This window comes from Chrysochloris asiatica, unplaced genomic scaffold, assembly GCF_000296735.1.
Source record: "Chrysochloris asiatica unplaced genomic scaffold, ChrAsi1.0 scaffold00055, whole genome shotgun sequence".
In the NCBI taxonomy this organism is placed as follows: domain Eukaryota; kingdom Metazoa; phylum Chordata; class Mammalia; order Afrosoricida; family Chrysochloridae; genus Chrysochloris; species Chrysochloris asiatica.
In genome coordinates, this window is record NW_006408573.1 from 18647058 (window position 1) to 18659864 (window position 12807).

The 12807-nt window shown below is 46.4% G+C and overlaps 2 protein-coding genes across 2 annotated transcripts in view; both read right to left on the reverse strand.

Annotated features, from left to right (window-relative positions):
- Positions 1 to 10743, reverse strand: part of ATP6V0D1 (ATPase, H+ transporting, lysosomal 38kDa, V0 subunit d1) — a 37570-nt gene extending 26827 nt beyond the window's left edge. Inside the window, exon 1 of the mRNA XM_006863612.1 lies at positions 10518 to 10743. Within this exon, the coding sequence (XP_006863674.1) occupies positions 10518 to 10647 (130 nt within the window). The 5' untranslated portion in view covers positions 10648 to 10743. The remainder of the gene's footprint in view (positions 1 to 10517) is intronic.
- A 745-nt stretch (positions 10744 to 11488) lies between these two features.
- Positions 11489 to 12233, reverse strand: AGRP (agouti related protein homolog (mouse)). Its single transcript, XM_006863613.1, has 3 exons — positions 12107 to 12233; positions 11866 to 11951; positions 11489 to 11671 (listed from the first exon to the last, which is right to left on the reverse strand). The coding sequence occupies exons 1-3, from the start codon at positions 12231 to 12233 to the stop codon at positions 11489 to 11491; spliced, it is 396 nt and encodes a 131-aa protein (XP_006863675.1).
- Between the last annotated feature and the right edge of the window lie 574 nt (positions 12234 to 12807).

Genomic DNA, 12807 nt, shown 5'->3' on the forward strand with positions numbered 1-12807 from the left:
GATTGGGATCTTTCAAGCTACTTCCCCTGAGCACCAGACCCACACACAGCCACCTGCTTGCTGGACTCTTCCCTCCAATGCTAAGATTTGGCATGTTAGACACAGACTACTTCCACATCCACCACCCATCTCCTGCTCCAAACCTTCTCCATGAGAGGCTGAGGGCCGGAGAGAGGCATGCCTATGGGTATGGGTGAAAAGCAGCAGTGCTGACTGAAGAACTGTATCCCGAGCATTTACGATCCTGTTAACGTCCCTAATAAACTCCATCATCATGAGTTCTGTGTGGCCATTGCAATGAACTATCAAATTCAGCAGAGAAATAGAGAGTGCCAGGGGAAGGGATGGTAATTGGTGGTATAAAGACAGTGGAAGCATGTCTGAACTCTACCTCATAGGAATCAGCCTTGGGTTGATGTTGGGCTTGATCCTCCTTCCCCCTTATGAAGTCAGAGGAGTTCAGACACTGCCCCTATGCCATTTGTGTGTGTGTGTTTAATTTTGAACTGAGTGAAAGTTTACATGGGAGAACACTGGCTTTACACCATCGTTTCATTGCAATGATTACAATCTCCTTTGTGCATTATCCATACCGAAGGCACATGGATTACATCTCAATGTCAAGAAAACAAAAATCCTCACCACTGGACCAATAAACAACATTCTTATTAACGGAGAAACAATTGAAGTTGTTAAGGATTTCATTCTTCTTGGATCAACTATCAACACTCAGGGAAGCAGCAGTCAAGAGATCAGATGACGTATTGCATTAGGCAAATCTGCTGCACAGGAACTTTTTTTAAAGTGTTGAAGAGCAAGGATGTCAGCTTGAGGACTAAGGTGAGCCTGACCCAAGCCATGGTATTTTCAATAACCTCATATGAATGTGAAAGTTGGACAGTGAATAAGGAAGCTTGTAGAAGAATCGATGCCTTTGAATTATGGTGTTGAAGGAGAATACTAAAAGTGCCATGGACTGCTAAAAGAACCAATAGATCTGTTTTGGAAGAAGTGCAGCCACAGTGCTCCTTAGAGGCCAAGATGGCCAAACTTCGTCTCTCATACTTTGGACATGTTGTCAGGAAGGTACAGTCGCTGGAAAAGGATATCATGCTGGGTAAGATGGAGGATCAGAGAAAAAGAGGAAGACCCCAACAAGATGGATTGGCCAGGTGGCAGCACTGATGGACTTAAGTGTGGCAGCGGTAGTGAGGTTGGCCCAGGATCAGACATTGTTTCATTCTACTGTGCATGGGGTCACTATGAGTCAGTACCGACTCGATGGCACCTAACAACAACAACAACAACCATGCATTATCATATCATACAATACTTGCTTCCATTCCCGTTTTTCTTTTTTTGGGGGGGGTGGGGAGATGTACACAGAAAACTCAGGAATATATAATAATTTAAACAACCAAAGGGCACATTCTGCAAGCCTGCCTCCTGGCTGCCAGCACTCAGTACCTTTCTTTCCACGAGTCTAGAGTCCTCAGCTGCTCCCACTCTCCATGTCCCCATCTCTGCCTCTCTATCTCTGGTGTCACTGCTTCTCTGGATGGGTTCCTGCATTCTGCTTGTGCTCTTCTCCCTTGATGGTCCTACGGTCGTCTGTTTCTGGACTGTAAGATTAACTACTCCCCTATTTTTGTTACAAAACTTCTACCTTTACAGTTGTGACACTCGCAATTAGTCATTAACAATTACTCACTACTGAATCATAAGAATTTTATCCCCATCTCTTTTCACCAGATCCGTCTATTCAGTGGGGACTATTGATGAAAACTATTCAGTGGGGACTCTACCTCCCCCCGCACACTCTTAAACTAAACTCCCTCTTGAAAACTTGTAAGCCAGTCCACTTGCATGCTTTTATAGCTCCCTCAATTTAGGTAGCCAATGTCTAAGTGGCCCGTCCCTATCTACCCTGTATACAAAGGGGACAGGATTGATACTTGATGTTAAGACTCCTTCCCTTGCTGTTGGTATTTTGGGCTACTACATTCATGAGTATAGGTCAAGTTCATCAAACTGCAGCAATTTACCCTCATTACCTTTATCAAAAATTGCTTTTTATTTTTTTAATCTTCCTCTAGTCAAGTTCTGATTATCAAGCCATCGAGGCTAGGTCAAATGGACACTATCTGTAAGTCTGGGTGTCCCTATGCCATTTTTATATAACCCCACCATCCTCTGTTCTCATCAAGGTCACCAATGACCTGTGAATGGTAAAACCAAATGGAAAGCTGTCTGACTTCATTTCAGTCTCTTGGCCACATTTGGCAGTTACTACTCCCTTGCTTTTCAGACTCTCCACTAGGGATACTCTCACAGGGGACAGCTTAGGCCCCTTTGGTAATATTACCTTGTTCCCACTTCCTCAGTTAAGCCCTTCCTGGGAGGAATGGTCCCATTCTGGTTTACTTTATGCAGTCTATGCTTTCCTTTGGATTCTTTGGTCACACTCTGCCCTAAAGCTTTCTCTCCAGCTCAGACCTCAGTCCTAAGCACCAAAAACAGGCTCCACAATGCTGCTGAGTCCCATCTTATCAACCTTTCCCCAACTGTTTCCTTCTCCTATAAACTACCATCATTTCACACTGACACCTACACAGGTGCCTAAGCCAGAAATAGGACATCAACCTTGATTCTTTATTCTTCCTTAGCTTGCTCATCCAACCCCTAAGTCCTATCAATTTCTTTCCCTACCGTTCTCCACAGTGCCCCCTTCCAGTGTCTGGGGACAGGCCATCTACTCTGGCCTGGTTTAGTTCAAGAACCTACAAACTTTCTTTCCACCTCCAGTGTGGCTTCTCACCTCCAATTTACGTTTCGAACCGCAGGTATTTTCTAAACTATAGGCCCAATAATTTGAGTTTCTCCCTCCTACCCTCAGGACAAAGTCTAAAATGGTGCCTCTGGTTTCTTTTTCCTTTCCCTTTGCTTATGGCTTTTGGTGAAAAACACGCTTCCAGTAATTAAGGGAATACAAATTGAAATCTTTCAACAAACTGATGTAGCACTGGAGGCACTCATTTATGCCAAGAAATTTGGAAGAGAGCTACTTGGTCAACCAATTGAAAGAGATCCACATCTGTGCCCATTCCAAAGAGAAGTGACCCAACAAAATGTGGAAATCCTTGAGCAATACCATATATCACATGCAAGTAAAATTTTGCTGAAGATAATTAAAAAACAACAACAACAACAACAGTTCCAACAGAACATTGACAGGGAACTGTCAGAAATTCAAGCCAGATTCAAAAGAGGATGTGGAACTAGGGATATCATTGCTGATGTCAGATGAATCTTCTGAAAACACAGAATACCACATAGATGTTTATGGCTGCTTTTTTGACTAAGCAAAGGCTTTCAACTGTTCTGTTGGTTAAATGTCACTGAATCAGTTTCAACTCATAGTGACCTTGAATAGGGTTTCCAAGGAGTGGCTGATGGGTTTGAACTGCCAACCTTGTGGTTAGAAGTCCACTGATTATCCTACAGCACCACACCAGGACTCCTGTGTGCAGATCATAACAAACTATGGATAACATTACAAAGAATAGGTATTCAAGAACACTTCAATCGTGCTCATAAGGAACCTGTACATAGACCAAGTGGCAGTTATTAGAACAGAACAAGGGAATTCTGAATGTTTTAAAATCAGAGTTATATCCTTTGACCATATTTATTCAATCTGTATGTTCAGCAAATAATCTGAGAAACTGGTCTATATGAAGAAGAACAAGAACACGGCATCAGGATTAGAGGAAAACTCATTGACAACCTGTGATATGCAGATGATATGACCTTGCCTGCTGAAAGTAAAGAGAACTTAAAAACTTACTGATGAAGATCAAAGACTATAGCCATCAGTATGGACTGTACCTCAGTGTAAAGAAAACAAAAATCCTCACAATTATAACAGTAAATAACATGAGAAATGGAGCAAAGATTCACGTTGTCAAAGACTTCATTTTGCTTGGATCCACAATCAAGACTCATGGAAGTAGCAGTCACGAATTCAAAAGATGTACTACATTAAGCAAATCTGCTGCACAAGACCTCCTTGAAGTGTGAAGAGCAAAGCTGTCAGTTTGTGGACTAAAGTGCACCAGACCAAGCTATGGTATTTTCAATAGCCTCATATGCATATGAAAGTTGGACAACAAATAAGGAAGACAGTAGAACTGATGCATTTAATTGTGGTATTGGAGAAAGATATTAAAAATACCATGGGCTGCCAGAAGAACAAAAAAAATCTGTGTTGGAAGAAGTACATCCAGAACACTCATTAGAAGTCAGGATGGTGAGATTTCATCTCTCATACTTTGGACATATTATTGGAGGGCAGGAGTCCTGGTGTGGTGCTGCAGGATAATGTACTGGATCACAGGATTGGTTTGAACCATAAGGTCAATGGTTCAAACTCACCAGCTGCTCCTCAGAAACCCTTTACCGGGTCGCTGTGAGTTGGAATCGACTCTATGGCACTTAATAACAACAACACTGGGAGGCAGGGTGAGGGAACTAGTCCCTAGAGAAGGATATCAAGTTTGGTAAAGTGGAGGGTTGGCACAAAGAGAAAGTCCCCCAATGAGATGGACTGACACAGTGGCAGTAGAAATGGGCTCAAATGTAGCAAGAATTTGAGGTTGGTGTAGGACTGAGCAGTGTTTCGTTCTGTTGTGCACAGGGTCCCTATGAGTGAGAACTGACTTGACGGCACCTAACAACAACAATGGCTTCCCATACGTCTGCTTACTTTTCCAGTCACACTGCTACCACACCACATGGGCTGAATGATGTGCCACTCCCAGAAGCCACCATCAACATTTGCGTCTGCTGTTTCATGTGACTGGTGATTGGCCAGGTCCAGTTTGGAGTTTCTCACTCCTTTCTTACCATATGAGATTGTCTCTTGTGAAATAATATTGAAATGCAGAAGCAGATGTTGTCACGGCCAATTTGAAAAGAAACGAATAAGGGCAAGAGGGATTAAATTGTTGTAGAACACAGCCAGCATAGCATACAGGAGAGCTTTTCAACATGTCCCTGCAGTGTCTTAATTCAATGATTAAGAAATACAATCCTTGTTGCTGTTAAGTGCCATTGAGTGTGTCCCATAGGGAACCTTTATAGGGTTTCCAAGGAGCAGCGGGTGGGTTTGAACTAATGACCTTGGTTGGTAGTGCAATGCTGATCCTACAGAACCACACCAGGCTAGTCACATGGAAATTGAGATCTCGGTGCTCTTCCTTCAGAATGTTAATTAGATCTTTTTTTTTTTTTGCAACAGGAAGGTGATGTCCAGACTGGCCCAAGGGTTAGGAAGAGCCTCCATTCGGAATCAGGAAACTGGCATTCTGACCCATCAGCTGAGGTGCATCTCATGATGCAACGAATCTTTGCTTTTCTATTGTTCTAGAGTAAGAAGATTTACCCACAGAAAAATCCTTGAAATAACGACCAACCCAGTAGCAATAAGATGTACTACATCACATGATGCTCTTTAAATATCATTTTCCAATTAAAAAAACACCAGGTGTCCCAGGAGAAATGGTAACTCTAGGTTTGGGTCAGGAAGAGTAAGGAAGTTCTCAAAGGCTAATGATTGTATAAAAAGACTGAATAGTCAATTGAATAAGTTCCCACTGACCAAGGACAATTTGAGCAGCAATCAGGTTAATAACTGCAATAGCTAAAGCACAACAAATAAATTAAATTCTATTAGTACATTATGATACTAAATAAGCAAATAAAACCAAGCCTAATTAGTCATCTTGGGAAGATTTTGGAAAACCAACCCATTATTTTGAAAGCTGGTAAATAATGGGAAAGAATCAAGCATTAGCCTGCCTTTCCTATACAAAGGGCATCTTAGAGTAACAAAGTAACCGATTACTCGATATTTGCTGGCATAGAAAGTATTCAAACTAGTCACTGCAGAAGGACAGAATAATATATCTTTATAATGCCTAATGAGATGATTCTAGGCAATACATATTAATGATTCCTTCTGTCTCAAAAGGAAAAATCATCAGATGTGACATATTTCCCCATGTCAGTACACATGACATCATCTATTAAGTTTTTGTTTTTTTTTAAACCAAACCAGAATCTAATCAAACATTTAGACCTAATGATCAATTTGAAGGAAAAACAATTGTTGGGTACCACTTAGTTGATTCTGACTCATAGCAATTCTATGTACAAACAGAATGAAACATTTACAGGCCTTCAGGAAGTATTTCTTAAGTGAGCAAATGAGGATGAAAGTAGCATTACCTGTATGTCCCTCATGGTCTGAAATACACCGACTCAGTCACATCCAGCTAGCCCAAATTTGGCAGGCGGCCCAAAAGAGTCTTGGTGGTGCAATGATTAAGTGATAGGCTACTAACCAAAAGGTGGGCAGTTTGAAACCACTCAGTGGTTCCATGAGAAAAAGACCTGGTAATCTGCTCTGCTAGCTCTGGTAGCGTAGTGGTTACGAATTGGGCTGTGAACCGCAAGGTCAGTAGTTCGAAACTACCAGCTGTTCCGCGGGAGAAAGATGAGGCTTTCTGCTCCCGTAAAGAGTTACAGCCTCGGAAACCCTGTACAGGGTCACCATGGGTCGGAACCGACTCAATAATAACAGCAATCTGCTCTAGTAAAGATTACAGCCTAGAAAAGCCCATGGGGCAGCAACAACAAAGACTTCTAAGGAACATAGTTCAAGTACTGGATAGTTCACAGGTAGCTCAGGAGATTGATGTGAGGTAGCCCCTCCACTACACTCTAGACTCCACACAGGGTTGCTGTGAGTTGGAACCAACTCGATGGCACCTAACAACTATGAAAGAAGGTGCTCTGAACCATCGTTATCTTTGCCCCATACCCAGGGCTAAAGGGTCTCCACCCTTGAGCTCAGCCTGACTTTGCTTTACACCTGACGTTCTGGGTTCGCAGAAGATTTGTACTCTCATCCCCTACCTCCCGCATCCCTTAGGTTACTTTCGGTTCCTCCAACCGGTCCAACTATTTCTGCCTTCACGTGCTGCCTGGAATTCTCTTCTCCCAGCTCTTATGCAGTCCTGCTCTCTAAAGAAGCCTTCCCTGTGATTCCCCAACACTTCTCTGCTGTCCTTTTCACAAATACCACTCGTAATAAATAATGATATATTTATTTTACTTAATAACAACAACAGCACACTGACTTCCACTTACCATGTGCCAAACTCATGGACTCTCTTTTTATTTAACTCTCATAACCACTCCCTAAGGTGGTGATGGTGATTATGTGCTGTAGAGTTGGTTCCGACTCACAGTGACCCTGTACAGGGTTTCTGAGGCTGTAAATCTTTACGGGAGCAGAAAGTCTTATCTTTCTCTCGCATAACAGCTGGTAGTTTTGAACTGCTGACCTTGTGGTTCACAGCCTGACTCAGATTCGTAATCACTATGCTTCCAGAGCTCTTTACTCCATAAATTGGGTTCTATTATTATTACCATTCTACAGATCATGAAACTCAGGATAGAGGGGTTTCAAACCTAGCCTAGGGTCATTGAGCCAAGCCTTTTATCATTATACCATACACATCTATTCACATCTTCCCCTACCCTGCTGATTTAAACCCCAAGACGGTGAGGGTCAAGAGCACATTATTCAACAAAGCATTCCTGACCCTAATTACAAAGCCTGATATAAAACTGGTGCTCCATAAGTGTATGTTGAAAGAATGAAAATATTAAAAAGAACACTGACAATTTCTCTTTTTACATCTCTGACCCATCTCTTCTTTCCCATACGTCCCTAACACAGGGTCCAGCTCCCAGAAGGTACTCAAAGCATCCAGAAACACTCACAGCTTGAAAAAGTTCCTGTGAACACCCAGTTCTGTCCCCGTAGTTCACTAATGAAGAGCGACCTTTCCAGGTTTTCCTTTTCTCCAGAAAGAGATGATCAGGGCAAAATGGACAACAAAGGACACATGGGTGGTCCTAAGAGACCAAGGTCTAGCAGAAGAGCGAGGTTAGTGTCCTGCTGGGGTGGGATGGGAGGTGGAGTCTAGAGTGTAGTGGAGGGGCTACTCCTGCCCTACCTTGCAGACAAACACCTTTACACCAATCCCCTGAGCTACCTGTGAACTGTCCAACAGTTGAACTATGCTCCTTAGAAGCCTTTGTTGTTGTTGCCAAGTGCCGTCAAGTCAGTTCCAACTCATAGCAACCCTGTATAGGGTTTCTGAAGAGTGGCTGGTGAACTTGAACTGTCAACCTTGTGGTTCAAACCGACTCTGCAGTCCAGCACATTAGCCCGCAATGCCACGCCAGGACTCCTTAGAAAGATTAGAAGCTTTGTTGTTAAGTGCCGTCGAGTTGGTTCCAACCCATAGTGACCTTGTATAGGGTTTCCGAGGCTTAGGACATACCACTAGATCCCACTGAGGACTATAGGCTTCTTTAGGTTTTCCTTCTCACATCCTCCTTTTCCTGGAGATGAGGTGGCAAGGTCACCAAACAAAAGGGCCTGTAGGCCAGGTCTCTGAAAACGCCTTCAGAAGCAGAGGCCTTTTTGTAGAGGCTCCTGGTCACTCCTTTCTTCTGCTTATCTCTACAGCCCTCATAAGTCCTAAGCATCTCGGCATAAGAAGTTCCAAGAATCCCAAACAGTATAGATAAAGGCCACAGGAGCTGTAAGTGAGTGGAGAGGACAACAGTCTGGCCTGGCATAACCACAGAGAGGTTCTAGGATGAGATGGCACTTGGAATGAGCCTTGAAGGTGGGAACCACTGGGTTTCTGGAGAATGAGAGAGAAATTCGGGGAACAGCGGGTACAAATAATGCCTGACTTCTTACTCTGTCCTAGGTGATGGGTTAAGTGACGTCTCACAATGACCTTATGAGGTAGATTGGTAGGTGTCCTAATATAACAGATGCAGAACCCAAGACTCATTGGCGTTGGATAATCTTCCTAAAATTATACAGTAATTGGCAAGACTGGGGTTCCAACTCAGATTTATCCAACTCTAAAATCCACCACACTACAAGGATGAAGTGCTGAGGGGGATAGCTTGTGTGAGGGAGAGGAATGCCAGGTCAAAGGTATAGATGATGTCCCACAAGGGGACCGTTAGCTGAGCAGTGTTGTAGGATGTTTATGGAGGATGGTGGAGAACCCACAGGGAACTCCATGCCTGGGAAACACTAGAGAGGGGCAGGTAGCAGTGGGCATGAAGAAAGCCAAGAAGAGAAACAGGCCAACCAAAGGCTAGTTGATGAGCAAGATGCTCACCTCCAGATTTAAACAAAAATACTCCTCCAGTCAGTGCACAAAACCCAAATTAAGTGCCAACAAATGCACAATCTGGCTGCGAGGAGGATCCTAAACCCAGCACCCTCACGTGCTCTTCTTTCTTCCCCCACTCCACTCTCAAAGACAACCTCAACAACTATTGTTACACATTTGACTTAAAATGATAAAATGCACAATTATTATATTTCAAATTCAGTTAAGTTTTCTATTTTAAAGGTATTCATTTTTACTTTACTGGTTTAGTTCACATGCAATAATGGAGTTCTCCCCCCCCTTTGAGATCACTTTTTAACTTCAATAAGCTTTTGACAAGAAACTTTTCTTCAAAAGGTGAATCATCTGGCTTTTAACCCCGCCCCCAACTACCAAACACGAGACTATCAGTACCTTTACTCAAAGGTATCACTTGGGGATGAGGTAAGGATAGCAATTCACAATCCAGCCGCCCTGCCCTTAACTACTACCCCGGTATAGGGAGAAGACCGAGGCTGTAATCGGGGAAAATCAGTGTATCTGATGCGTCTGTGTCTTGAAGAGTCAACCCTACTTCGGGATGGTATGTGCTGAGAAGAAAGGGGAACTCAGTTTCTCACCACTGAGCTAAGAAGCCCAACAGACAATGCCGCCCCCCTTGCTATGCGAGCTGGATTTATTGGTCAAATACGCATGTATGAACTTCCAGAATTGCAGGGCTACCTCTTGATTTCCCAAACACTGCCGTCAGGAGACATTGTCCGGCTAGTGACTCAGAGTTCCGGGTGGAGGGGTGGGGAATCTCTCTAAAGTAAATTAGCAATTCCCACCCCTCAACGATCCCTGTACATGCCAGGCACGGTGGGAGACATTTTCTGCTCAGCTTCCCTAAATGATGCCACGGGATAGCTCTCTGGCTACATCAGGGTGACGAAGCTTATATGGGTATACCCCCACATCAGGCCGACAGACACCCTCTACGCAGCCGGCACAACTCGGGTAGAGGCGGCCCCAGTCGAGGAAGACCACTGCGGCCTTGTTTGCGTTTAGGCCCGCGCGGAGCCGCAGCTGGAGGTAGATCTCCTTCCATGGCACACCCTATCAGCCCCCGCTATTTTCAGCGAGGGCCCTGAGACCAGATTCCCCTACCCTTCGGGCCCTTCGAGAGCTCCCGCTTCCGGCTTCCTGACCAGACCTCCATCCCCGCCTTCCAAGGCCCCGCAAGCCAGCCCCGCGGCTCACCCTCAAGCGTCTCGCACTGCACCAGGTTGAGGTAGTCCGCTTGACTGAGTACCCCAGCCTTCAAGCCGCGCACCAGCCCCTCCAAGTAGCCATTATCCACGTTGAAGTAAAGCTCGGGGAAGGACGACATGGCTGCAGAGTGGGCGGCAGGACCGTAGAACCCCCCGCCAGCCAGCCAGCACACAACGCAACTCAGGATCAGCTGACCCGGCGCCCGCAGCGGGCTGTCAAGAGCGTCAGGTGACGCCAAACGCCTCACGTGACCACAACGAGGCAGGGCCCTGAGCGGTGCCCAGCTTCCGGGTGGTTTCTTGCGGAAACATTGCGCAAGCGTGGTCTGGAACTAGTCCCCTAGCGCCTGCGCACTAAGGGAAGGCGGGCCTCTTGCGCCCTGGAGAGGGAGCTGCTTGGATTGCCACAGGCTCGCCGCGTGGGGGCGTTCATGACCGCAGGAGTGCCATTGGGCCCTCCCTGTAGCTTTCGCGGGTCTGGTATGTCTAATCCCCTAGGGGGCGGTGCTTCTTAAACTTGGAAGTAAGCCTGGAAATCTTTGAGTCCGCTTTCCTCACGAGGGACTGAGGTCCACTGATGGGTCGGCCTGCCAGGTTTTATACGTTGAGTTGGTTGCTAAATTTGCCAGTCGAGAATTAGAGCCCCTATGCCTCGTCCGCCGCTTTTCTCTGCGTGTTTTGTACAAGATTCTGGAGGGCCAGAGCGGCTGTTCTCTGGACCCTCAAAGCAACAGGAGCCCTAAAAACGCTCTTGTGTGACTCAGAAGAAGGGTTAGTATACGCCTTGGGGCAAGGGTGTGTGCGTGGGATTTCTTGACTTGGCAGCACCCTCAGTGCAGTAACACGGGGCCCCAAACCCGCTCCGACGGCACATTCGAAATAACGCAACAGCCTCGGTTGGGATTAGTCTCAGTCTTTATTCCCGCCACTGTTTCTGGCCCCCACCCTGACGTCAGCCAGTTAAGTGCGGCTGCAGGGATGCGTGGCAGTACCCAGTTTGCGGCAGTAGCAGAAGGCATTGAAGAAGCGGCAGTAGCAGGTGGCACATGGGTCGCAGCAGGGCACCTGGTGTCCTAGACAGGACTCGTGCAGCCGCACGCAACGACGAGGGGAGCGAGTCTCTCGGCCCTGAGGGTCTAGCGCCTGCAGGCATGGGGGAGCAGGAACGTAAGCGTTGGCTTTTGAGAGCAGGACCAGACGGAATACTGGACAGCAGTGGAGTGTGCAGAAGGGTCCTGCCACAAGTAGAGGGATCTGGGGATGGGAAGTGGGGATGGTGCCTGATAACCACCCCCAAGGCCTGCCATGTCACCTCACCCCTTTCCTTACACAGTTACCTCTGCCAAAGCTTCAGCCTCCTGCAGCAGGTCCTCTTTTGCCTGTTCTGCAGCTGTATTCTTTAGCGCCGGCTGCAGGCCCAGGCCTGGGATAGAAGAGGTGAGGGCAGTATTCCCCACCAACAGTCACCCACCTCCTAAAGCTGGGAATGTGAAGAGGGAAGGAGGGCTCATACTGGGTGGGACAGTGTGTGGGCAAAGGTGTCCAGGCCCCACCCAGCCCACGCCTACCCATACTGACCTGGGAACTCTGGGAAAAGGGCCTGGTCAGGCCTGATGCCCTCCAGAGTGGGCAGGCCCATCTGGGCCGCCTGCATGATGGGCAATGCCTGCAATAGGGCACAGCTCAGCAGCACTGCAATCAGCATGACCTGGGTCAGCAAGGAGAGCCACCACTTAGTCCCTCCTTATCCTTGGAGCCCATCTAGTGCCCACCCCAAAGAACCACCCCCTCATCCCTATCCCCACCTCCACCCCTAGAGACTAGAGTTCCTGCCCAACTCGAGCACTTACCTGTGCTTGCTGGGTCCTTGCCCCTCGAGTTTCCAGTCACTCTGTCTCCTCAGCTTATATGGCAGGACCTAATGAAGGGGTCACACGTGACTGTTCCTTACAGCTGAGGTGAGGGGCCCTCCCTAGAGGGTGGGGACACTGGGTTTCTTTCCCTGGGCCCTGAGTTTTTGAGTGCTCTACATGCAAAGTGCCCATCTCCAATTTGGGATGAGGTCTTCAGGAACCAATCAAAGTTTGGGAACATGATAGGGTGCCCAGAACCCCCAAATTTCTGTTGGACAGGGGCCTAGAGAGGTGAGCCAGTCTGGAGCTATTAGCAATAACAAGGCAGGCGGCCCTGAGAGGTTTAACTTAATTTATGATGTTCACTCAGCCCCTACGCACTGTGTTCTGTTTCATTTGCTTCCAGGAACTTGGTCAAGGGCATCA

What these genes read in the sequence shown, in the direction of transcription:
- AGRP (XM_006863613.1), bottom strand. Translation starts at nt 12,233, where the DNA reads ATGCTGATTGCAGTGCTGCTGAGCTGTGCCCTATTGCAGGCATTGCCC. An exon ending in CCTTTTCCCAGAGTTCCCAG is followed by an intron (nt 11,952 to 12,106) that starts GTCAGTATGGGT and finishes CTTCTATCCCAG; the next exon opens with GCCTGGGCCTGCAGCCGGCG. An exon ending in AGGCTGAAGCTTTGGCAGAG is followed by an intron (nt 11,672 to 11,865) that starts GTAACTGTGTAA and finishes CCATGCCTGCAG; the next exon opens with GCGCTAGACCCTCAGGGCCG.